The sequence below is a fragment of the Neovison vison genome, chromosome 13, assembly GCF_020171115.1.
Source record: "Neovison vison isolate M4711 chromosome 13, ASM_NN_V1, whole genome shotgun sequence".
Classification (NCBI taxonomy): domain Eukaryota; kingdom Metazoa; phylum Chordata; class Mammalia; order Carnivora; family Mustelidae; genus Neogale; species Neogale vison.
This window is the reverse complement of record NC_058103.1, coordinates 113,039,477-113,067,277: the sequence shown is the minus strand read 5'-3', so window position 1 is coordinate 113,067,277 and position 27,801 is coordinate 113,039,477. Positions and strand designations below refer to the sequence as shown.

General features: G+C 36.9%; 1 protein-coding gene and 1 pseudogene across 3 annotated transcripts in view; one reads left to right on the top strand and one right to left on the bottom strand.

Moving 5' to 3' along the window:
• The window catches only part of LRRC49 (leucine rich repeat containing 49), a 162,729-nt gene that overhangs the window by 16,669 nt on the left and 118,259 nt on the right, over window positions 1-27,801 (top strand). For all 3 annotated transcript variants that reach the window (XM_044229963.1, XM_044229962.1, XM_044229961.1), the window contains 2 exons: window positions 4,168-4,234; window positions 13,403-13,546. In XM_044229963.1, the coding sequence (XP_044085898.1) occupies window positions 4,168-4,234; window positions 13,403-13,546 (211 nt within the window). The remainder of the gene's footprint in view (window positions 1-4,167; window positions 4,235-13,402; window positions 13,547-27,801) is intronic.
• LOC122894025 lies at window positions 7,302-11,333 on the bottom strand (annotated as a pseudogene).

Genomic DNA, 27,801 nt, shown 5'->3' with positions numbered 1-27,801 from the left:
CAAAGCTAGAACACCTGTGCTCATATTCTGTATGTGAGGTTTACTTTGTTACCGAAGAACACCCAGCCCCTCTGTACCACTGTGCTGCTAAAGTTCTTGCCATCTCACTCTTCTGCTTTCTGTGTTCCTGTTTGTCCTTGTGAAAGCTTCTGGAGCCCTCAGGATCACAGGCTAACAGGCAGAACTTCTTTGTATTTTTTTCTGATCACCTAGAACTATAGATCCAAAATCTCCACCAGGCTCTGGGATTCCATATTCCTTTCTGGTTGCTTCTTTGAAGGTTTCCACTTAAGGATTTGTCTCTAACACCTGAAAAGCCTAGCCTTCATATAGATTCTGCAGTGGGGTCCTTATGCAGGCCTCATTGTCATAATGTAGCCTGCAGAGATGGATTCTGACGCATGCCTCGGGGTCTGTAAGTGCTGGTGTGATTGGTGAGCTTGTCTTTTCCTAATTTCAGTCCATTTAATGGAAGAACTTTCTTTTAAAAAACATCTTTCAGGTCATATTGAGAACTGACTAGGATTTTGCAGGTTCCTCAGATCAATACCTAATCTGACCAGTGGTCTCCTGGCCAACTGATACCTTCATCTGCCTCTGAATCCTTTAGAACCGGATCTTTTTCTTAGGTCATTTCAGGTGCTGGGATGGGGAAGGAATCTATGGTAAAGGTAGTTCATGAAGACAAGACACCAAGATGTTTGGTTGGTCTTGGGTTTCATTGACACCAAGTGACTTACCTATTTTTTTCCCTATTCCCTTTTCCTGGGCAATCCAAATCTGAAGGGAGAATAATAAAGCCACTATGTGTCAAAGCTAAAAGAATGTTTGAAGTCCCAATATATAGGTAGTTTTTACTGGATAGCTTAACGGTATGTGAGGCCCTGGTGGAATTCTGTGGGAAAACTTACTGTACATGAAGGTCTCTATGATTGAAGTACCTTAAAACTGCCCAGTTTCTGATAAATACAGAAACAGAATGCATTGATCCTCCAAATCAGAAAACTTTAGGCTGAGACAGTCTCTATCCCCCATGTATAATTTTCAAAATGTTAAAAGTAAAATTCTCAGACAAATGTAATTACAGGCCAATGTAATTATTATATAATGTTGGTATATAACATTACAGAGTTTGGGCTATAATCACTAGTAAATAGTTAGATGATCCTTAGATAGGCTTGTTCACAGTGCCTTGCTATGAACTGAAAGGACATGCACTCACTCCTTTGCCTTATTTCCAAATTTTGGTTATCTATGCTGAGTAGTACTCTTTCTTCTTCTTTCTCTTCTTCTTTTTTAAAGATTTTATTTATTTGAGAGAGAGAGAGATCATAAGCAGAGGGAAGGGGTAGAGGAGAAGCAGACTCTGCTGAGCAGGGAGCCTTATGTGGGACTCGATCCCAGGACTCTGGGATCATGACCTAAGCCGAAGGCAGAGGCTTTAAGCCACTGAACCACCCATCACTCTTTCTTCTATACTCACCATATCATAGTTTATAAAATTGGTTTTTATACCATGTGTTTTTCACTTGAATATATTTTATTATTTACATCTTCCCATATCATTAAATGTTCTTTGAAAAAACACATTTTTTGAAAATATATTTTTAAGTGTTACGTAATATAGACAGATGTGTAATAATTTATTTAATATTTCCCATGTGTTAGACATTTACATTGTGTCCCTCTTTTTTTTTTTGCTGTGATAATGCTGTGATAACTATCCTCATCCATAAATCTTTGTCTGCATCTCTGGTTATTTCCTTAGAATATGCTTTAGTATTTTCTAAGTAGGTGAGTTCGTCGTCATGAAACTCATATGAAAGGAAAGTTGAGATTTGATGAAAGAGGTCGTATTTTAAGGATAATAATTCTCAAAATGTGATCTCTGGCCCAGCTGCATCAGCACCACCCAGCAGCATATTAGAAATGCAAATGTTTAGACCCAGTCCCAGAAACTCTGGAGGGAGCTCAGCAACATATAATTTAGCCAGCCCTGCAGATGATTGTGATACTCACAGAAGTTTGAGAACCACTGTTTTAGGGAATGTGAGCTTGGTAGTATCAAAGAGTTGCGTATAAGTCTCTCATATAGCTGGGAGATCAGATTGCTGTTAGAGAGCATCACTCTTTCCTAAGCCATATTATTAGGGTATATTAATTTTCTCCAACTGTTCTGGGTATTTCAAGAGCAAAGCAGGTGAAGAACAACTTTATTAACAGTTTTGTCTGTTTTCCTATCTGATAGTGTCGGATAAACTTGAGAAATTCTTTCAAAATACTAAGGAGAGGGACATCTGGGTGGCTCAGTCGGTTAAGCATCTGCCTTCAGCTCAGGACATGATCCCGGAGTCCTGGGATTGAGTCCCATTTTGAGCTCCCTGCTCAGTGCGGAGCCTGCTTCTCCCTCTGCCTGCTGCTCCCCCTGCTTGTGCTCTCTCTCTCTTTCTTGGAAACAACCTAATAAAATCTTTAAAAAATAAAATAAAATACTAAGGAAAAATAGGGATAGGAAGAACAAAAGATAAGATGGGGGTAGTGGTATGGTTGTGTGTGTGTGTGTGTGTGTGTGTGAGAGAGAGAGAAAGAGAGGAGAGAAAAACTGTTGTCACATTGTGATGGGCCATAGTAGGTGTATGATAAATATTTTTATACACCCAATTGAATTAAATTGGTTATAGTGATAAAATTCTGGGTTTGGCAATGATGTAAGATGGCTTAGGTCACATGGAGATGGAAATTCTTGAAGTTTAAACTGGCATTGTGTTTGTGTGGCGATCAGCATGTATGAAGTTTCAAGGGATGATCCAGGTTCTAGAACCGTTTAGGAAGGTGGAAATGGTTCTTTGAGGCAGTAAGCACTGACAGCAGAAATAAATAGTGATAGGCTGATGATCATCAAGGTAGATTACATGGGCTTCATTTCTGCCCTTTCTTTGTCATTGCTCCTTTCCTGCTACTGAATTATGGCGGTTGGAGAAAGTAGGATCTGTAGGAGGGGGAAAAAAGGGAAATAGTTTTTGTTTTGTTTTGTTTGAAATGTCCAGTTGGAGACAGTTGGATGGGTAAGGTAGCCAGAAAAGATAGGAATGAGGGAGACAATGGGTGGGTCCTGATCATTAAGGGATAAAAGAGAGGGCATTTTAGAGATAAATTTTTTTTAGTTTAAGCTTCTCACAAGATGGCAAATCAGAAATTCCAAGTATTCAGAAACTGAGCAGGACCAGTAGAAAACATTTAAGTGGCGTCTAATTTGTCTCTGATAAATAATCCTCTTATGAATACTCTCGTACATAAAACTCATCCGTTTAGTTAGTATGTGTTTACTTATTCATTAAACAAATATTTCTTGGGTTCCTATTCAGTTCCAGTCCCTTTTATAACTGATGGGGATAGAGTAGAGAATATGTTGAAATTTCTGTGCTCTTGAAGCTCACAATTTGGTTTGAGGAAGGAGATCGTAAGAAGGTAAACACATAAACAATATAATTTTAGGCAAAGATCGGTGCAGTGAAGTCAATTAAAGCAGGGGAAGGAGAGAGTAATAGGGATAGGAAGTGGGAGTGAAGGATGCTAAGTTCCAGGAGAAGAACATTGTGAGAGAAGGAGCAGTTAAGGATAAACACCCCAAGGCAGAAATGATCTTGTCAGGTTAGAGCTAGCAAGAAAGCCCCTGTGGCTAGAGCAGAGAGAGCCTGAGCCATGTTAGGAGATTAAGGCTGGAGGAAGGGTCAGCAGCCATAAGGTTTAGGGGCTTGCGAACTGAGGTAAGGAGTTTAGATCATATTCTCAAAGGAACCGCCTTAAATAAGTGCCTTGTCCTATGGTTCTTAGAAGTGGAATTGCTTTTGCCTAAAGATACAACTTTTAACCTGTCTTTGGGACACTTCCCCCAATGGGATTACATCTTTAACATTATAATTAAATCAATAGGAAGTATGTTTTTGTTTTATATTTATATATATAATATATATTTATATATAATTACATGTAATCTCTCTATACATACATATTTCTATAGATTTGTCTGTACTGTAGCTCTCTATATATCTGCCTACTTATCTATGGAGAGAAAGAGTAAATTAAAATGAGTTATGTATGCCTTAGCATGTATTGATTTACAATAAATATCATATGTCCATATTTCTATTCTATTTTGATTTTCAGAATCAAGAGAATTTCAAATCTGGAGAACCTCAAAAGCTTAGATGTCCTGGACCTTCATGGAAATCAGGTATTGTAAAGCCCCTTTGTTTCTTTCTTTTCAGGAAAAACGTCTAGGAAAGTTTGGTATCATAAAAGTAAGATTAGCTTACTGAGATTAATATATTTTGATTGAGTAACTGTAGTTTGTCCCTTTTTGCTGTTGTAAGTTCCATGGAATAATTATATGAAAAATTTTTTTCTCCAGTTTATTATTGATGGACATTTGGGTTGTTTCCTCTTGTTTGTTTGTTTCCTTTTAGGAATAGCACTTCTAAGAGCATTCTTGTATGGGTTTCTTCCACATATCATATGTATTCTAGGGTATAGTGTATAGGGTGTGTGTGTGTGTGTGTGTGTATATATTTATATATAGGTATAATTGTTTTCCAGAGTGGTTGTGCCAGTTTATACTCCCACCAGTAAGGTAGGATAAATCCTGTTGCTTCATAGTCTTTTCAACATTTGGAATTGTTATACTTCTTTTTTTTTTTTTTTATCACTCAAGGATTAATCAAGTCATACATGCAAAACATACTGCTAATTGCATTAGCGAATGATCTATGTAAAGTCATCCCACAATTCTACAACTGTCAATTTAAAAAAATGTTGTTCTAGTAGTTGAAAGGTCCAACCTTATATTCTTGCCAGTATGTAAGTTGTACAGAACTTCATTAGCATGAGCAGAGGTTTCCAGAACCTCACAGACCCAGAGGAAGATGGTTAGGCAGAGCAATAGGAAGTGTGTGTCCAGGGGGGTGAGACAAAGAGGAGGGTCAGCTTTAGTCAAGGTACCGTGGTGGTGATCTGACAAGACAGGGATGTTAAGAAAGTTCATAGTTTAGGAATATCTAAAATATTTCAAAAACTGTGAAGCTGCAACACATCATTTTTGTACCTAGTTACTGGGAAACAAAGGAAAGTGCTTATTAGCTTTGAATAAAGTAACAAGGAAACAGGAATGCACTTTTAGCTAATCTACAAAACAATTTCTAATACATTATCAGAAAGGTTTTACAATACAGGGAGGCAGTAAGAAGGGATTCTATAAGAAAAGCACTAAGTTAGCAACTATAGAAATGACCAGTTGAAAGATGAATTAAATGCCCAATTTCAGGAGGGATAGCAGGTCTATGACAAAGTCTAAAAGGATGATGATACCAATCTTTCCTCATCACTTACTGCATTTGACAGAGATTACTTTTAAAATTTTATCCATGACACTTTTACTCAGTTTAATTATGCTGTGTACAGTGTAGTGTAAATTAACCTCCACATTTTGTCAAAATAACTGTCTTCATTCTTTGATCACTTCCCATGCTGCACACACCCCACCCGATGTGCCCATGGCTAGACCAGATACTTCATCAGAGGGATGTGGAGTAAGAAGTCTGTTTAAAATCTCAGCAGTAGCATATACCCTAAGTTTTTTTTTAAAAAAACATCTCACTATAGGAGTGCCTGAGTAGTGCAGTGAGTTGGGTATCCAACTCTTGGTTTCAGCTCAGGTTGTGAGATCGAACCCTGAGTGGGGCTCTATATTCAATGCAGTCTGCTTGAGATTCTTTTTTCCCTCTGCCCCTCCCCCACTCCCTAAAATAAAATAAACAAATATTTTTAAAAATCTCACTACCAAATCAAAAAGATTGGTCTAAAGAGTTTTGAGTCCTTATACTCTTTTCTGTTATGATGTAAAGTCTAGTGTTAGGGAATGGATGCGGGCTGGTAAGTTACTGGTGTGCTAGATGGCAACATTTCATGGAGGAGGCTGTGCTGCTTTCTCGTCAGAAACTAGTTAGGAAGTGTCTGCATTTCCAAACTTGAGACTCTGCAGTCTCTTCTTTCTTTTTTCTTAAGAAATAAAAATAAGATTTTTTTGGTAATGAACTATACCAAATGTGACCAGAAAATATCTTTAGGTATTAGGGTTTTAGGAGATTTGTATATTCTGCTTCATACTTTTCTGTGTTTTTCAGGTTTTCTGATATAAACATGTCTTTTCTTTATTATGTTAAGTTAGCCACCATAGAGTACATCATTAATTTTTGATGTAGTGTTCAGTGATTCATTAATTGTGGATAACACCCTGTGCTCATCACAACACATGCCCTTCTTAACACCCATCACCTAGCTACCCTGTCCCTCCACCCCCTCCCCTCTGAAACCTTCAGTTTATTTCCCAGAGTCTATAGTCTCTCATTATTTTTCTCTCTCTCTGATTACCGCCCCCTTCAGTTTTCCCTCCCTTCCCCAATGGTCCTCCGTGCTATTCCTTATGTTCCATATATGAGCGAAACCATATGATAATTGTCTTTCTCTGCTTGACTTATTTCACTTAGCGTAATCTCCTCCAGTTCCATCCATGTCAGTGCAAATGATGGGTATTATCCTTTCTGATGACTGAGTAATATTCCATTGTATATATGGACCACATTTTTTTTTATTGTGTTATGTTAGTCACTGTAAAATAAATCATTAGTTTTTGATGCAGTGTTCCAAGGTACCACATCTTTTTTATCCATCCATCTTTTGAAGGGCATCTTGGCTCCTTCCACAGTTTGGCTATTATAGCCATTGCTACTATGAACATTGGGGTGCATATGCCCCTTCTCTTCACGGATATCTTTCTATTTTCAAAGATACATCTGTATCTTTGTGGTAAATACCGAGTAGTGCAATTTCTGGGTCATAGGGTAGCTCTGTGTTTAACTTTTTGAGGACCCTGCCTACTGTTTTCCTGCAGTCTGTTCTTAATGACAGAGATCTTGAATGACTTAATGCCTAGTGTTTTCAGCACAGCAGTACAACTTAGTTCACAAGCTATTTTGGCAACTCTTAATCCGAGCAAGAATAGGAGCTCTTGAAAAATAAGGCTTTAAGAAAGCTTGCCATTTTAGGGCTAAATTTTACTATAAGGTGAAAGTTTGAATACTTACACTTTAAACAAATAAAACCTAAAAATGACTGATTCATTTGAAATGGTTTTATGGAAAAAGTAATCTGTAACAAAAACTCGGCACCATGTGCAAAGGCTCCCATTTTTGAGCAAAGCATATAAAGTTTCCAAGGTGGACAGGGCAAGAGAAGCGCCCAGACATTTATAGCAACAGGCATTTTCTCTTCCTCTTCTTGACTGGAGGAGGGCAGAAAACCCTTGAAGATTTTCATCCAACACTGTCTTGAGCCCTCACTGCGTGAGAGCCGAGCACTTTAGTGTTTTCCAGCACCCATGTCCTTAGCGATGGTCAAACCTTATGGCTAGGTGATGGGAATCGGCTTCTTCTCCTGCAGTTGCTCAATCACATCTTTATTGTCCTTGAGATCAAGTTTGGCTCCACCAGGATGAAGAGGTGTTGGGACAGTGGTGCCATCCTTTAGGGTACCCATGCTTGAACATTTTCAAATGATGCAGGGCTCACGAGAGAAGAGCAAATTAAGACTACATCTGTTTGTGGATAGGATAAGGGACATAATCGATCATTATATTGTCTAGCTGTATCCCATAAGCCCAGATTCACCCGTTTTCCATCTACCATAACATTGGCAGAATAATTGTCAGAGGCAGTGGGGATGTATTCTCCTGGAATTATTGGTTTAACCAAGTGGTGGGCAACTTTGACCTGCAGCTCCGTTTCCCACCACCACACACTTGGTGGCTGCATCTGGGCCACTGGCTGGGCTGCTGTGGCGTCAGGGCACTGAGGCAAGAAGTGGCAGGCTTGGGGCACGGGGGGCCAGGACTGCTGTCCAAGCCACATTGCCCTCTCTGAAGGGAAGGCAGAGTCAGCAGCGGCCACCACCCAAAGCTCTGGAATTGTCATACTTCTTAATTTTTGTCGGTTAAAATGGTATAAATAATGTCTCTTTGTGTTTTGTCTGCCTCTATGTCTGTCTATCTGAGTTTTTCTATCTGGTTTGTTATGTTTCCCCTTCTTCTCTCTTAGAGCCTCTTGGCTATTTTTTGGTCCTTTGCTCTTCCATTGAAATTTTTGTCTTTGAAATGTATTTATTTAAGACCAGCTACATGAGCTACATACTCATGCAGAAGGTAGTGCATCTCTTGAGGTGGTAAGTGTACATTCTGGGGTGCTCTGGAATCCCTACCTGTTGAACCACCTGCAGTCGGTCAAGTGCAAACTTCAGTATGATCTCTCTAGGCTTTCTAACAGCTTTGAGTCCCAATCGTTTTGGTGAAAAGCTAATGTAATGAATGAAAACCTTGATACATCTAGATAGACCACATTTGCTAGGTTCTAATCTCACCCAGCCCCATCTGTGTGTGTCTGTATGTGCACAGAATGGGAAGAATGTTGGTAGCCTGGGAATTGCCCAGCTCTGCAGGCTGGTTAGTGTCACTCTAGTAGAGAAGTTACCCAGTGAGGTAAGGCTGGAAGGGGAAGAAGAATAAAGAGCTTGTCAGTAAAAGAACATCATATGCAAAAGCACTGAGACTAAAAACAACAGGGTATTTTTTACTGCTTGAGAATTTAGCATATGTTGAAGAACAATGAGAAATGAGGGGAGAGAAAAGGAAAGGCCAGATTGTAGAGGGCTTTGTATGCCACACCTGAGGAATTGCTATTCTGTCTTGTAGCCCACTATTTTTATCTTTTTTTATTTACTGGTTTTTCATTTTTTTTGGTAGCCCACTATTTTTAAAACTATTCATAACTAATTGCAGCATTTTATGGTAACAATTTTTTCAAGTTTATTTAAAAATGTATATATATAATTAAACATATTTATGTGGCTTTCACATTATAGTACACCTTTAAGAATTCATTTTATTTATTTTTTATTATATTTTATTTTATTTTATTTATTTTTTTAGAGCAAGAGTTGGGGTGAGAGGCAGAGGGAGAAAAAGAGATATTCTTAAGAAGGCTGCATCGCAGGGCTCAATCTCAGAACCCTGAGATCATGACCTGAATGGAACTAAACCATCCAGATGCCCCCACCTTTAAGAATTCATGGGCATTACACAAGATCTCTAAGGGATTCCGGTATATGACTAACATATCACTTGATCCATATGTGATGTGTGGGAATTATTTGATTTTATTTTTTTTTAAAGATTTTATTTATTTATTTGAGAGAGAGAGACAGTGAGAGAGAGCATGAGCGAGGAGAAGGTCAGAGAGCGAAGCAGACTCCCCATGGAGCTGGGAGCCCGATGTGGGACTCGATCCCGGGACTCCAGGATCACGCCCTGAGCCGAAGGCAGTCGTCCAACCAACTGAGCCACCCAGGCGTCCCGATGTGTGGGAATTATTTACCAACTATTATGTTGATAAAAAATGCTCTATTTGTTGTTAGCTGATCTGTGTTATGTCATATAATTTCAGCTTTGTGTTTCTACTTATTCCATGTATTGAGATTAAATATTTGTACCACACAAATTATTTCTCAAGGCTCTATAACAACAAGAAGGAAGCTTTACATGAAAATCCATGTCTTGTTTCAAAATATCTAAATCCACTCAGCAGAAATTTAGAATATTTCAAAGCAAAGATAGCATTGGTAACCTTGGGCTTCTAAAAAGTCAGGAGATAAGCTATTCAACATCAAACAATGTCCAATTCTTTAAAAAAAAAAAAAGCATCAGGTAGTGAAAAACCTAAAAAAATTAAGAGAATATTTTTTGTTTTCAGAGTTTACTTTCATCAGAAATAAAAATGATATTTGGTGTACATTGTGAAATAAACATAATTGGTTTATGGATGTGGAAATGGTCTGAGGAATGATAATAGTGTTCAGGAGATAGATTGGTGGATGGAAAGAGTGGGAGGAAAGTTAAACTGGAGCTAGAACAGTTGAGAAACTAATCCAATAATCTTTGTGAAAAGTGATGGTGGCTTGACCTGAAGTAGTAACGATAGGGATTTAATAAGGGGACAGATTGGATAAATATTTAAAAAGTGGAAACATCAATGGGGCACCTGGGTGGCTCAGTCGGTTAAGTGTCTGCCTTCGGCTCAGGTCATGATCCCAGGGTCTTGGGATCGAGTCTACATCAGGCTCCCTGCTCAGTGGGGAGCCTGCTTCCCCCTCTCCCTCAGCCTGCCTCTCTGCCTACTTGTGCTCTTTCTCCATCGTCAAATAAATGAATAAAATCTTTTTATAAAAAAATGGAAACATCAAGATTTAGCAATTAATTATATCTGAATAGCGAAGAATACAGAGGAATCTGAGAGGTCGCCTCTCAAATTCTGAGGTAGATTTGTTTTGGTCTTCCAGAATTCGTTCTCTTGGTGAAAGCTTACTTTAACATGGACACAAATGTGCTTCAGGAAGGATCTGTTCTTTCAAGGCCATCTTTTCCTTCAGGGAGAGCTTGCCCTTTCTGTGACTGCTTGACTGAAAGCAGACATTTGCCCTTTCAGCATTGCTGACGCAGAAGGTTGTCTTTATCCAGACAGAGTGGTCTGGGTTACTCTTACACATAAAGAGGAGCCTGGAGTATCCAGCTTTCGTAGGTGTATTGAGAAGCCGTGCAGTCTCCTGGAGACCCTCTATCTGATCAGTATGGTGTATGATTGGGCTTTCCGACATTCCCATCATTTCTTCTTGCTGTGAAATTTATTAACTAATCAAAAGCTGTACTCTCACCCCACATCACCTTTTGCCTGAAATTTTTACCATTCCCATGACTTTGTCCTTGACTGCAATGCATAATAGGCTCGGTCAGATACATTGCAGACTATTCTGCCCTGTCTGATTGCAAACCAAGAAGCTGAACGATATCCCCAGTGATTTTTTAAAACTTACATCTCGATACCCATATTTTAAAATTAATAATGTTCCTTTTCAGAGTTACCAAACTAAATAAAAGGTAACTCTACAATGCCTACAATGTTGGCATTCTAATTATCAGTCCCACTAGGACCAAATAATTAGAGAAAGGTAGTTTTCTACAAGAAATGCCCCAGGTTTAGTACCAGAAGGGGGAAGACTTAATTATGTATGTCATCTAACAATTATGCCCCTTCATTCTATATATTTTTATCTTTCCTGTTCTCAGGAAAGTTTTATTTTATATATTTAAATATTGCTTTTCCATTCATGTTTGTTACATCTATATTGTTTGTCTTCCATATCCCCATCTTGCCTCTCATTCTTCCTACCGCCATTTTTCCTTAGTATTTTAGGAGAATTTCTCAAACTTATGATGACATTACTGATTTCTCACAGTGTCTGTTTTGCTTTTTGCTGATTCCATACATTTAAAATTCTGTCACTTATTTAATTTTGAAATGCTTTTGTCCACATCTCATTGTACATAGTTCTATCATCTTCAGATATGGATAACCTTGTTTCTTCTTTGACAGCTTTCACTGATTTCATTTTACATTAGTTAGACCAAAATCTTAGGACAAATTTTAAAGCATAGTCAGATGTTTATAATAAACATAGGCTTATAATAATATAGTTTATAATAATTTATAATAAACATAGGTTTATAATAAACATAGGTTTTCCCTTTTGAACCTAGATGGAATCTAGATGGTATTTCTTAAATGTAAGAGAAGGTCCAGTAACAACATACAAACTGGATTATAAATCTAAGAAAATGTACTTTTAGCCGACATCCGCTTTGGAATGTTGAATAAAAAATTTCAGATTTTTTCTCATCTGTACTGGGCTGACAGTACAGATGAGAAAGTTAACCTCTAGTGATTGTGGTAACTTTTTTTAATGTTTGGAAGAAAAGTGTTATATACCTGACTCATTGTTAACTTAAGTAGTTGGTTGACGAAGTCCCCCTGCAAGGACCCCTACTTACATGTCCTAGAGAAACCACTGCACTGTGCTTGCGCGATTACACTGGCAGGTCTTAAAATCCTGTTGTGCTCTCATCAGTTCATAGGCATAGCTTTTCCTTACCCCGCCTTGTGGTGCAACTCAGAGCTCCTCTGCTGCGGGCCAGAGACTGTGTGCACGTGCCTATTCCGTGACTCAAGTCCTCTTGTTCTGAACAATTAATGTCTATCATATTGAACTCTGGCTACACGTTATCTGTCTCTTCTCTTAAGCACTTTCACTAATAAAGAATATCACCCTCCGTCTCCACTTGGGATCCTAGTTTGTTGTATCTTTTCCATTTAGACTCTTGACGGCTTTCAGGATCCTGCAGTATAAATGGAGAGAACAAGGAGGGTGTGGTAGCATTCCTTTTCCTTGCCTTTTCTCTCAAAGGGCTGTCTTGCTTGGTCAAAATATTGTGAGCTTTGGCCTTGAGCTTGCATTAAGTTTTTATTTGGCAGTAGTATGTATAGCTCGTGTCACTTTTTTTTTTTTTTTAGATTTTATTTATTTATTTATTTATTTATTTATTTTTTTTTTAAAGATTTTATTTATTTATGTGACAGAGAGAGATCACAAGTAGGCAGAGAGGCAGGCAGAGAGAGAGAGGAGGAAGCAGGCTCCCCACTGAGCAGAGAGCCCGACGCGGGACTCGATCCCAGGACCCTGAGACCATGACCTGAGTCAAAGGCAGTGGCCCAACCCACTGAGCCACCCAGGCGCCCCTAGATTTTATTTATTTATTGGACAGAGAGAGGGAGAGACAGGGAGAGAGGGAACATAAGCAGGAGGAGTTGGGGAGGGATAAGCAGGCTCCCTGTGAGGCTCAATCCCATGATCCTGAGATCATGACCTGAGCTGAAGGCAGACGCTTAATGACTAAGCCACCCAGGTGCCTTTAGCTCTTGTCACTTTTATCTGGACCTGGCAATTAGAGATGCCCCAAGGATGGACTTATTGACTATTTGATAAAATTTACTGCAAATATTTACTGTGGTGAAATTATAAAATACATACTTTATTTAATTTTCACAAGTTAAATGACTTCTTATCTATAACAGAGGAACTTGGAAATGCATTTTTTAAAAGGTTTTATTTATTTATTTGAGATAAAGAGAGCATGAGAGCAGGGTGAGGGCCAAAGAGAGAAGCAGGCTCCTCACCAACCAGGGAACCTGATGTGGGTCTTGATCCTGAGACCCTGGGATCATGATGTGAGCTAAAGATAGAGGCTTAACCGACTGAGGCACCCAGGTGCCCCTGGAAATACATTTTTAAGTATCTTCATGTAAACCTGTCACTGAATCCAGTGACTGTGTATTTTATTTTTAGGGTTTTTATAACATGCATATCTATGACAATGCTTGCTAATTATCTCTTTCTCATTTTTTAACAGATTACCAAAATTGAAAATGTCAGTCATTTGTGTGATTTGAGAGTTTTAAATCTTGCTAGGAACCTTTTAAGTCACGTTGATAATCTTAATGGGCTGGATTCACTAACTGAACTTAACCTGCGACACAATCAAATCACATTTGTGGTGAGTATTAAAACAGAATCGATATGTGATCTCTGCCTTTTCTTCTAAGGAAATGAAATAAATGTTATGGTATTGTTTTATGTAAAGTAAGAATCTATAGTAACTCAGTTCTTTTCTGAATTTAATTGTGCATATAATTATTAAGCCTTATGTTTTGATTTGGGAAATGTTAAGGTGTTTTTCATTTTAGAAGATAAATGTAAAATTAAAAACAGAAGTATTATCAATAAATGCATTAGCTAATATAAATGAGTAGTGAATTCTTTCCTGTTTTATCATGGTAATAGAATTAATAAGAAAGAAGGCTATTGGTAACTTTAAGTTGATAAATTGTTGTACCAGGAGGGGAAAGGCTCAGAGAGGAGAAGCCAAGGGCTGTGAAGACATACATAAATATCATTTCCTTTGCAGGGTCGACAGAGGCAGGCTGGTATAGTAGAAAAAGCATTGCATAGGGCATCAGAGACCTTGTTCTGGTCACAGCTTCATCTCTCATTAGCTGGGTGACCTTGGGTAAATTGTTAACTCTATAAGCATCAGTTTACTTTTTTCTAAAGTGAGGGTCTTGGGCTAGATTATTTCTAGGATCCTTTTTAGTTTGTTGAATCTGAAGAAAGACGTTAACGTGGTCAGGAGCTGGCATGTGAGCAGGAGGAAACAAGTTTCCATTGTGGGGACAAAACTACAGGAAAGCCACTTTGGAACTCTGAAGATGAACTTCGTTAGATTTATAGCTTTACTCAAGTTCAGCAATGAAATAAGAGCCTGATGCTCAGGTATCTTGTACTTGTGCACATGCGAGGAGCACTAGAAATAGCTTAAAAAATTTATTTGTCAGAGAGAGAGAGATATGCAAGCAGGGGGAGTGGCAGGCGGAGGGAGAAGCAGGCTGAGCAAGGAGCCCGATGAGCAAGGAGCCCGATGTGGGACTCAATCCCAGGATCCTGGGATCATGACCCAAGACAAACACAGCCACCTAACTAACTGAGCCATCCAGGCATCCCTAGAAATAGAACTTTTGACTGTATTATGTGATACAGACTGAGAAGACTTCTAATGATAAAAACAAACTTTTTTTTTTTAAAATATTTTATTTATTTATTTGACAGAGAGAAATTACAAGTAGACAGAGAGGCAGGCAGAGAGAGAGAGAGGGAAGCAGGCTCCCTGCTGAGCAGAGAGCACCATGCGGGACCCGATCCCAGGACTCTGAGATCATGACCTGAGCCGAAGGCAGCAGCCTAACCACTGAGCCACCCAGGCGCCCCCAAACATTTTTTTTTTAAACAAGCTTCTTTTCTTTACATGCAATAGAAAAGTACTAGGTTCTCTCTATATATCATTCAAATAAAATCTAACTCTTTTTAAAGGTACAATCTAACTCTTAACTTCTTTGAGACATTGAGTTCCTTAGTAAATAATTAAGTATAATATAAATGGTATACTTGGAAAGGTTGAGGGACAGATGATGCCTTATCTCTAGGCCTCATTGTACAGATTGGTTTCATTTTGAAGTTTTCCTAGAAAAATCAGAGCTCAGTAATGCTCACATCTTCTAGGAGGTTGGGATAATTTCAGAACCTTTTCCAAGAAATGGATTTATTCCAGAGCCCCTAAATTCTGTCAGGCCCTCCCCAGATTGGATTTAAATATTGGAAATGGCCTATTTATTTTAAAAGACCTCCAGATTGAGTTAATCTTTTACATTGCTGAGTGTCTAGGAGCAGCTCAGGCTGGAGTTGATCTGTCCTCAGGACCTTGGATATGATAAGAACTCAAAAAGCTTTGGTAGAGTGGGGCACAGAAATCTATTGACTTTTGCATATTCCCGTCTGTGTTCTTTCATTTGGAAAGTACATAATGTGTATCCAGGAAATTGCTTACTGAATTTCCCAGTGAGTATTATGTCTGACCATTACTGTTACAGTTTAGGCAGCAGCCAACATCTATGGAAAAGGAAATTGTATTAACTTCTAAAAGTTGCAAAGATTTAGTAAATATGATGCATATGGTGTCATCGTGATGATAAGTACCATGCATATGAATTTATGGGAAATTTGAATATACATGTAAGGTTACATAAGACTGGATCCAATTTTTGTTTCTTTTTCAAAGCATCTTTCCCTGAAACAGCCAAGAGACTTTTAAAACTGAGGGTTCTTTTTTTTTTTTTTTTTCTTCAGTGCCTCTTCATTTCTCTAGGGTCAGTTATCACACTTTTTCTTTCATTTTGTTTTTTTCTTTCACGGTTTTGATTTTCCTCAGTGGCTGGTAATCCTTAGATGAACGACTGTGTTAAGTAGTGACTGGATCTCCTGCGCAGCTGAACAGGTCTTTTTAACTCCAAGATCTCTCCCTAAAATGATCACTGGATTTGTGTAAGTTGTCGAATCCCACACATTGGCAGGCTTCCCTTTAGAGTGAGTGGAAGGGAAAAGGGAGGCTCACTCTGTAATTGCCAAAATAAGAGAATGGCTATTTGGGGGATAGAAGGACTTTACTATCTTCTGTGTGGGATGACACTGCCTTTCCTTTCCGCCTCCGGTTCGAATGTAGCAGTTATTAGCCGTCTCCATGGCTAAAACACCCACGTGCTCCATCCTTCCTTGTCAGATGCTCTCATGTTGTTGAGAGAACAGATCCTGAAGCTCCGGCTGAGGCTTTCTGTAGCCAGCTGCTCCGTCCACTGCCTGTGTGTGTGCATGGCAGGGGTGGGAGTGGGCTGAGGCTGGGGTGCGTTTGCTGCTGCTCCGGGAAGAGCAGTGGAGTAGACAGACCTTTCATTACACATCTGCTTGCTTAGCCACAGTTAACCACCGTCCACTTCTGCTCTCTACGTGTTCTGAGTGTGAGCACCAAGTAAAACGGCATTCTGTAGGAAAGGACTGCGGACGCTGCTGGGCAGCATGTCTCTTTCCAGTTCTGAGCTGTGGTTTTGTCTGGGGTTATCGCTAGTAAGCTCCTGTCTGCTTGCCAGCTTCCTGAAATTCATCCAAACTGTGGATCTCTTAAAGAGGACTCTCTTGTTTTTAGCATTTCCCTGGGTTTACTCATTTTGTGTGTTTCTTTGCTTTGCCCATCAAATCTTATAGAAGAGATGAAACAAGGGGCGTTAGAGAGGAGTAGGGAATTTGGGTAAATTGGAAGGGGAGGTGAACCATCAGAGACTACGGACTCTGAAAAACAATCTGAGGGGTTTGAAGTGGCGGGGGGGGTGGGAGGGTGGGGTACCAGGTGGTGGGTATTATAGAGGGCACGGCTTGCATGGAGCACTGGGTGTGGTGAAAAAATAATGAATATGTTTTTCTGAAAATAAATAAATTGAAAAAAAAAAGAAATAAAATTTTTTTTAAAAAGTAAAAAAAAAAAAAAGAGATGAAACAAATGCATTACCCACTTCATTTTCTTATCAGAAAACTTGTCTATTTTTGATGTAGAAAAGTTTTTGTTTGCTTGTTTGCTTATTGTAGTTTAAAGTCACTGATCTTTTTCTGGGAGATTTTACAAATTTCAAACCAAGTGCCTTTTTTTGTTTATATGGTAGCTTTCCCTTTTAAACAATTGTGAAACATTTCAGACAGTCTGAAAAGAATGGGAAATAATATTACCAACATGTGTGTATATCTACCAATCAACTTAATAAATAAAAACCCTTCAAATGTAGTTAAGGCCTAGTGTATAACCCTCCCCCATCACATTCCTTCCCTCCTTTGCAGAGGTAAGCACAATTCTGAGTATAGTGCTTATTCCAATGCATGGTGGGTTTCCTTTTCCATATATGTATGTACCTCTCCCTAAACAATATCAAATAATTTTTTTGTATGCTTTTGAATGTTCTTTTAAGTGTTCATCATACTGTACATGTTTTCTGTAAGTCGCTTTTATTAACATGCTTTGAGATCTGTCTGTTTTGTTATCTGTAGCTCTGGTTCACTGATTTTCATTGTTATATAGCATTCCATTGTATGATTGTAATTAACCATTCTACTTATGCACAGTGGTATTTCCAATTTTTAATTTTTTTAAAAAAGATTTTATTTATTTATTTGACAGAGAAAGATTGCAAGTAGGCAGAGAGGCAGGCAGAGAGAGAGGAGAAAGCAGGCTTCCCGCAGAGCAGAGAGTCCGACGCGGGGCTCAATCCCAGGACCCTAGGATCATGACCTGAGCTGAAGGGAGTGGCTTAACCCATGAGCCACCCAGGCGCCCCTCCAATTTTTAATTATTAAAAAATATCACAAATAACATCTGTGTACATGTCTTTTGGTGAATAGGCATAACAGTTTCTCTGGGACAGTGGCTTTCAGACCATAGTCTATGGTAATAAATAAAATATACATTAAAGCCCAGTTATTAAATACTCAGCTATTAAATATTTATATGGGTAAGTTATAAATGACAGAAGCAGACATTTCATGAAGCTGTATCTGCCCTTGATCTTCTATCAAAGATGTTGGTCTCAACCTACTGAATTGATTTTTTTTTAAAAAGATTTTGTTTTTTTATTTGACACAGAGAGAGCATAAGTAGGCAGAGTGGCAGGCAGAGGGAGAGGGAGAAGCAGGCTCGCCACTGAACAGGGAGCCCGATGTGGATCTTAATCCCAGGACCCTGGGATCATGATTTGAGCCAAAGGCAGCAGCTTAACCGACTGAGTCACCCAGGCACCCCCGAATTGATTTCTTGACCAATGAAAAGTTGATTGCAACCTGCATTTGGCAAACAGTGCTCAATGGAAGAGCTTGGGAGAGGCATTGCTGAGTCCAGGATTATGCTCATTTTGTTTTATTTGATATCATCAAGTTTTGTCCAAAACTTGATACAAAAATTTGGTACAACCAAATTACATTTCTATCAGCTTTACCTGGGAGTTCCTTTAACTTCACATTTTTGCTGATACCTGATACTGTCAGACCTTTTATTTTTTGCCAGTCTTTTTAACTATGAAATTATATGGCATTGAGATTTTAATATGAATTTCCAGTGAGGCTGAATGCCTTTCATCTTTTTTCTTTCGTGATAAGAGATTGTCTCTCATTTAGAGTGCCTGAATAGTCTTATCCTTTGCCCATTATAATTGCAGGCTTTTTTTTTTTTTTCTTTTTCCTCTTGATCAGTGGTATTTCTCTTGTTTCTGCTATATTTTGAGGAAGAGAAGTAAAAATCATCAATAGTTTTCTTTATTGTTTATGGTGTTTTTGTTTGAAACTCCTTCTTTAAAAGTTGAGGGCATGAAGATATTTTTCTGTTACCTGACAAAAGTTTTGAAGTTGCTCTTCCCATGTTTTATCTATTTGGAAATGATTTTTTCTTGTGGTGTAAAATCGAAATCCAGATTTGTTTTCTTTTTTTCTCATATGGATTGCTAATTGTCCTAGCACCATTTATTGAAGAATGGATTATTTCTGTCCTTCCATCTCCCCTTGGCAGTATCTCCCTCTAGCAAATTAAATACCAACATATGCATGGGTCTGTGCCTGGCCTCTCTGGTCTGTTTGATTGATCTCTGTCTATGTTCCAATATAACACTACCTTAATAACTGTAGTCTCTGTTATGTTCTAAGAATTAGTAGCATGAGGTTCCCAATCTTCCTTCCTCTTCCCTAGCCTTCCTTTCTTCCTTAAAAAAAAAAAAAAAAAAGATTTTTTTTTTAGAAATAGCATGTCAAGTTTCATGAATAATCCTACTGGTCTGTTTGATTGGAATATCTTTGAGTTTGAAGACAATTGACATTTTTTATATTGAACCTTTAATATAATATGCACATGGTGTTTTACTATGAAGTCATAATATGAATATAGCATATCTCTCAATTCATATAAGTCATATTTTATTCTTTTTTTTTGCTATTGTAAATTATTTTGATCAGAAATAGATTTCCTGGGGCTCCTGGGTGGCTCAGTTGTTGAGCGTCTGCCTTTAGCTCAGGTCATGATCCCAGGGTCCTGGGATTGAGCCCTGTGTCAGGCTCCCTGCTCAGCAGGAAGCCTGCTTCTCCCTCACCCACTCTCCCTGCTTGTGTTCCCTCTCTCGCTGTTTCTCTCTCTCTCTCTGTTAAATAAATAAAGAAATAAAACCTTTAAAAAAGAAGTAGATTTCTTACTGTTGTTGCCAGTATATGGAAACACAGTTGATTTTGTTTCGTTGATCTCATATTTAGCAGCCATGCTCTGACACTTAATAATTCTAATAATATATCTGTAGGTTATCTTAGATTTTCTATTTAAAAAATCTTATTTTTTTGTAAACAATTGTAGTTTTCCCTTAATCATTACATTTTATTTCTTCTTGTTTGACTAGCCAGACTAAACTTCCAGTTTGATCATACCTCTAGTACAAAAATGAATAAAGAAGCAAAAGCAGGCATCCTTGCCTTATTCCTGATTTTAAAGGAAACGTATCACTAGCTATGTTTGCTAAATGCCATTTATCAATCTGAAGAAATTATCCTCTGTTTTTAGTTTGCTTAAGTTTATATTATGAATAGTTTTTGCATTTTATTAGATGATTCTTATACAGCTCTTAGACTGGTCATAATGGATTTTTCTTCTTTAATATATTAATTTTGGAAATTATAAGATTTTGTAGCAGCAAGTCATTCTAGCATTTTTTATTATTGTGTATTTTATGGGCTATATTCCATATATATTCCTGGGTTTCACTTATTAATATTTCCACTATGTTTAGTGAAATTTGTCTATAATTTCTTTTGCTTTTTCTTTTCTGGTATCAAGGTCACATTAGCCTCATAAAATGAACTGAGGGGTGCTTCCTATTTTAATATTCTGTGATTCCCTATTTTGGTTTCCTATTTGGTATAAATCTCACTTTATATGAAATTAAAGATGATCTTCTTCTTGTATACTTGGAGGAACGTATCTGTAAAATAGTTTGAGTAGTTTTAAACTATTGACTCAGTAATAATAGTATCAGTTTTGATATGTTATAGTTTCCTTTCATCTAAACTCCCTTTTTTTAAGCTTCTCTCTCTTTCATCATGCCCCCGTTGTCATTTCTCATGATGCTTATTTATACTTTGTTTCTTAATTAGTATTGCCTGAGGTTTGTTTATTTTACTAGTAGTTTCAAAGAACTGACTTTGGTTTTGTTGAACTTCTCTAATAGCTTTTAAGAAATACTGTTCTAGGGGTGCCTGTCTGGCTCAGTCGTTAATCGTCTGCCTTCAGCTCAGGTCATGATCCCAGAGTTTTGGGATTGAGTCCTGGGATTGAGCCTGCTTCTCCTTCTCCCACTCGCCCTGCTTGTGTCCCTGCTCTTGCTGTCTCTCTGTCAAATAAGTAATAAAAATTAAAAAAAAATATATTGTTCTTGATTTTTGTTCCCAACTCTCTTATTTTCTCTATTTGCTTTTTCTTCCTAAAGTTTTGTGTTTGGATACTTGATACATTAGTTGTCAGTCCTTTTTAGTTTCTAATATAAGCACTTGCTTAAGACTATAAATTTACCCTTGAGAACCACTTCAGCTTCTAACCACAAGTCTTGAAATTCAGTATTTTTTAAAATTTTATTTTATTTTTTCAGTGTTCCAAGATTCATTGTTGATGCACCACACACAGTGTGAAATTTAGTATTTTTATTCTAAATATTTTCTAAGTTCCATTTTGATTTCTTCTTTGATCTATGTGCTAATTAGAAGCATATTTGAACATTTTTGATATGTATAGATTGATTATTCTTTTTTTCTCATTCTTTCCTAATTTAGTTGCCTTGTGGCCGGTGAGTGTGGGTTATACGTAATCTGTTCTGTGAAGTTTGTTGAGGTTTGCTGTATTGCCGAGTATGCAGTCAACATTTACAGTCCATACACACTATCAATATATTTCCCTAGTATGTGCTCAGTGTTTGAAGCTGTTTCTAGGTGCACACAAGGTTAAAACTGATGTATCTTCCTGGTCAATTGTTCCTTTTATCATTGTGTATTAACTATCTTTATTACCTTCATAGACTAAGTATTTATGAGCGTGGACTGTTTGCCAGACACTGTTCTAACTATGTAGTATAGGTAAAGAAGTTAATCATACATTTTCTGCCTTAACATTCATTTAGTATAATGTTAAATACCAACTTTCTTTAGGTTATTTTTTTCCTGGTATATCTTTTTTATTCTTTAATCTTTTTTAATTTTCAATTTTTAAATTTTCAACTAACCTCTCTTTTGATTATTCTTTCTGTCCTTCTCTATCTACAAGTCTCTTTTTTTTCTGAACCATTTAAGGGTAAGATGCAGGCATGATGCCCCTTCATCTCCACATACTTCAATGTGTATTTTCAAAAAACAAGAATCCCCTTATATAACCACATTATAGTAATCAAAATCAGGAAATAAACATCGATAGGTTACTATTATCTAATCTGTAGATCCCATTCAGATTTTCTTAATTATCTCACTAACAAGGATGCCTGTGTGGCTCAGTTAGTTAAGCATCTGCCTTTGGCTCAGGTCATGATCCCAGGATCCTGGGATCGAACCCTGCATTGGGCTCCATGCTCGGCAGGGAGCCTGCTTCTTCCTCTGCCTACTGCTCCCCCTGCTTGTGTGCTCTCTCTTTCTCTCTCTCTCTGACAAGTAATTAACATCTTAAAAAATTAGCGTCCTTTTTAGCAAAAGAAAATCCAAGATCACGCATTGTATTCCTGTAGTTATGTCTCCCTAGTCTTCTTTGATCTGCAAGAGTCCTTGCATCATTCTTTGTATGTAATGACATTGATGTTTTTAAAGAATAGTGTTTATTATTTTGTAGAATGTCCCTGGGTTTGGGCTTGCCTAATGATGTGTCCTCATGATTACATTCAGATTATGTACGTTTGACAAAAGCAGCAGCAGAAGTGATGCTGAGCTCTTCTCAATGACTCATATTGAGTTTTCTTTTACTTTAAACCTTTTTCTTATAAGAGTTTACAACTTTTTTAACTTACAAGTGTGAATCTTTCTTCTGACTAGAACCTTTAGTCTATTGTACTAATTCTGATTACTGATAAATTTACCACTTTGCTATTATTTCGTGCTCTTTGTCCTGCATTTCCTGTGTGTGCATGTGCATCTTACTGTGGGTTGATGGGCTTTTCTCGGTTCTTTCTTATTCACTTTAATGGTTACTCTTAATGTTTTAAAATACACACTTGACTTAAATTATAGAGTTGATACACGTCCCTACCCTCTTCTTATATAAGGACCCTAGAATCATTTAATCTGGTAACCCTGTGCCGTTTTACATGTTTTTGTTTCCTAGGCTTTTCTTTTTATCTTTTTACTCCCCAAGTTAGATATTTTAATTGTTGGTGTTTTCAGTCAGTGCTTATTTGGATTCACCCACATGCTTGTTTGAGTTTACCACTCTTTTGAAAATATTTGATTTAGAAAAATTTCCTTTAAAATGACTCTGGTGGTAAGCTCTCTCAGTTTATGTTTGTCTAATAATGTGTTTATTTTGCCCTTATTCATGATGGATGGTCTGACCCGATTGACAGTTATTTTTCTTACAGGTGTTTGAAGCTCATATTTTATTGTCTTTGAACTCTATTATCATCATTAAACTGACTACTATCTTTGTTGTATAGGGCCTTCTTTTTCTTTCTCTGGTAGCTTTTAAGATTATAAGATTTCTTTTTTGAACTTCAGATTCACTAATATGTGTAGGGTGTAGAAGTACCATATTTCACCAACTTGGGATGCACATTTTTCCATATTTCACCAATTTTGAAATCTGGATATGTTTTACAATGTATGGCATCTTAAAATCACTATTGAACAGGCTATAGCAATTTCATTGCCACATATATGTGAATGTGGTTAAAACTGTTTATACTATACTCATTTTAGTTATTGTTACCACATGTTTTGAGTTTAATCATGGTTCGAAATGTATTTAAAAAGATTACACCAATGGGACACCTACTTGGTTCAGTCAGTTAAATGTCTGATTTCATCTCAGGTCTTGATCTCAGGGTCTTGGGATCAGGCCTTCTCAGGCTCTGTGCTCAGCTGGGAATCTGCTTCTCCTCCCATCCCCCAACCCCTTCCCTGTCTGTGCTTTCTATCTCAAATAAAATACAATCTTTAAAAATAAAAGGGTTACACCAAGATTTGGCATGGGAATGAAACATTTCTGTATTCAAAAAGGCATGAACGACAAAGATATAAATTTAATATTAGTGGAACTTTTCTTTGGAGGAATGATAGCAATTCCATATTTTCTTGCTAATTAACAATCAAGTACTTTAAAAGGAGGAAAACTATATTTGGCGAAGATTTTGTTACTGAGATAGATTCAGAGAGTTTGTTTATCACATGCCAAGCAATGCACCTGAAGACAGGAGAAACTGAGCAAACTCCTTGGAAGAGATGGAAGCATTTCAAAGCAACAAGAAGCTGTGGTATAATTCACACTGGTGTCTTAGACCATTTGGGTTGCTCTCTATCACAAAATACCACAGACTGGCTAGCTTATAAACAAGAGAAATTTATTTCTCACAGTTCTAGATGCTGGGAAGTCCAAGATCAAGGTGATAGTGTAGTTTCCTACTGGTGGGAGCCTTCTTTCTGGTCCATAGCTGGCACCTTTTCACTGTGTCCTCACATGGTTGAGGAGGCTAGATCTCTTTTATAAGGCACTGATCCCATTCATAAGGAACCACCCTTGTGGCTTAAGCACCCTCCAAAGGCCCCACCTCTTAATACCTTCACCTTTGGGGTCAGGATTTCAATATATGAATTTGGGAGAGAAACAAACATTCAGACCACAAATACTGGTATTTCTTTACTTTTAACAATATAAAAATACACAAAATAGATGCCACTAGTTTGGAAGAAAATTCTGTAGACAAGGTAGAGCACACTTTTAGGATATCCAGCATGATCAATGTTGTTGATGGCATAAAAGACAAAATGGGGTAAAAAGCATGGACATTATTCATTGAATAGTGATTCAGAAGTTGGACTCTAGGTGTGCCTGTGTGTGTCTCAGTTGCTTAAGCGTCTGCCTTGGGCTCAGGTCATGATCTCAGGGTCTTGGATTGAGCCCCACATCAGAGTCCCTGCTTAGTGGGGAGTTTGCTTCTCCCTCTCCTTCTGCCCCTCCCCCTTTTGGAGTGCAAAATGTTGGACTCCAAGTGTGAAGAATTTTTCTCCATACTTTTTATTGAAGTATAATTTGGATACAATAAAATGCACAGATCTTAACTGTACAGTTCAGTGATTTTTTTATATAAATGTACTTTTATTTGACCACTACTTAGATCAAGATAGGAAACATTTCTTTCTCTCCAGAAAGTTTTCCTGTACCCCTTTCTAGTCAGTGCTTTTCCCTACCCTAGAAGTTTCTGACTTCTATTATCATAGAGTAATTTTGCCAATTTTTGAACTTTTCATGAAGTATATATATAAAAAATATGGACTCTTTGTGTACTAAACATGTTTTGATTCATCCATTTTGTGGTGTGTATCAGCAATTTTTTAAAATGAAATGAGTTTCATCCATTTTCTAAATATAATACATGTATTTTCATTCTTCTGTTCATAGGCATCTATGAATTTTTTCATTTCAATATTTAGCCCTAACAAATAAAGCTGTTATGAATACTCCTGTAGTCTTTTATTTATACATTCATTTTGGTGGACATGTGGGACATGTCCCACATTTCTCCCAGGTAAATACATCACTACTGAGCCATAAGGTAGGTGGGTGTCTAAATTTATTAGAAACTCCCAAACAGTTTTATAAAGCGACTATACCATTTTACATTTCAACAGCAATAAATGGGAGTTCTAATTGCTCCATATCCATGCCAACATTTGATATTGACAGTCTTAATAATTTTAATGATTCTGTGATTCTCAGTGTGGTTTTAATTTGCAGTTCTTTGATGAATACCTAGAATGGTGAACATCTTTTCAAGTACTTTTAGGCCATTCCAACATGTGAAGTATCAGTTCAAGTCTTTGGCCAATTCAAGAGAAAATTATTTTATCTTTTTATCATTGAATTGTAGTAGATCTATATTCTAGCTTTTGGTTCTTTGTCTGGTTTATGTATTGGTGTATTTTTTGCATGGCTTGCTTTTTTTCTTTTTTTAAAAATTATTTTTATTAACATATAATGTATTATTTGCTCCAAGGGTACAAGTCTGTGAATCATCAGGCATACACATTTCATAGCACTCACCATAGCACTTACCCTCCCCAGTGTCCATAACCCAACCACCCCATCCCTACCTCCCCAACTCCCATGCTTTTTTGCTTTCTTAATAATGTTTTTGATATGTAGAAGCTTATGTTTTAGTGAAAATGGTTTATCAATTAGTTTTCCTTTATCATTAGCTCCTTTTTTGTTGTGAACAAGGCATCTTTGACTATCCCAATATCATAAATATGTTCTCCTCTGTTTTCTTCATAAAGGCTTAAAGTTTTACCTTTCACTTAGGGTCTCTGATCCATCTTTAATTAAATTTTATGTATGGTATGAGGTAGGGATCCTGGTTAATTTTTCCCATATAGGGATATCTATTTGCTCCACACCTTTTGTTGAGATCTTTCTTTTCTCATTGAATTGGTGTTTTTGTTGGAATTGAGTTATAATCAAATTTGTCTTTTTGTGGACCTTCTCTTCTGTTCCATCTCTTTGTATATGCCATTATGCCAGGACTACACTGTCTAACTTTATGGTAAATGGAGATATTTTGGAGTTCATTTTTTAATTAATTTATTTTACTTAATTTTTATATATGCCTAAGAATGATATTTGATTTTAAATATGGTTAAATAAATCTAAAAGAACTCTTTGAGTAATAATGAAATAAAAATTCTAGGTGATATCTTATTATTGGTTAATTATTTTATTATTGGTACCACCAGGTGTTACTTAAAGTAATTTTAAGATGGTGTCTTAGATTTGATCAAATATAGTAAGTTTATTAGCATACTTAATATTTATCTTTACTGAATAGTAGATTCCTATCTTTCATTAATTATGGGGACATACAGAATCTTTATATTTTCAAATATTGCTTCCTTCCATTTCTTTCTTTCTACTTCTTAAACATCTACTAGCTATAGTATGGACCTTCTTGTTTATCCCTTTTTTCTTAAAATTTGTATTATCTTTTTTCTTTCTGCTACATTTCTGCTTCTTTCTACTTCTTTAGTGCAATCTGCCAGCTGTCTCCTCAGTTTTGTCTAGTATGATTTTTCAGTCCACCTACTGACTTTTTAATAATGACCATAATTTTTTGTTTTTAGAAGTTGTACATGATTTTTTTCATAAATGCCCAGATCTCTTTATTAATAGTATCTTATATTTTTTCATGTTTAGATTTCTTTTATTTCTTTAATAATTTTAAACATAGATCTTCCATAGCCTTTATCCAGTTACTATATTTTCTTAATTTTTGAGCAGTTCTACATTTGCTGCCTGAAGTTTCTGCTGACTCTTGCTCATACTAATTTTTTCCCCATAGGTTAGTAGCTTGGGATAGTCAGAATGCTGTAAACCCTGAGTTGAGTTTTGTGTCTTTCCAGAGAGTATTGCCAGGAGTGTTAGGGGCATGAATGCCAGGAATCATTTTTTATGATGAATCTTGTTAGATCATGCATGTGAAGGAAATTTGAACTAAAAATTCAAGTGAGGAAAGGCCTATGATTATGGAATTGAGGTCTTTTCTCTTTTTCCTCATATTTGTTAAGTCTAGCTCTCCTAGATTATAAAGACTGGAAATCTCCATAGCTAGAGTATCAGTGCCTGCTTACTAGTCTGGTTTTTAGTTTCCCCTTTCTTTCCTCATGGGGATTACCACTGTGTGTAGAAGAAAATCAGACTGGAGAAATAGCTTGCAGCTAGATTGAAAAAATATATATATATATATGCCTTTGGTAACAAAGCCAGAAAATAGACTTTTTTATTTTTTAATTTCTTTAAAGTTTTATATATATATATAAACTTTATTTATATATAAATATAAATAAATATAAATACAAATAAACTTTATTTATATATATATAAACTTTAAAGTTATATATATATATATATATATATGTTAAATATAAGTTAAATATATATATATATATGCCTTTGGTAACAAAGCCAGAAAATAGACTTTTTAATTTTTTAATTTCTTTAAAGTTTTTTTTTTAAATTTATTTGAGAATGAGAAAGAGAATGCACATGGGGGGAGGGGCAGAGAGAGAGAGAGAGAGAGAATCTCAAGCAGACTCCCCACTGAGCACAGAGCTGGATCTCAT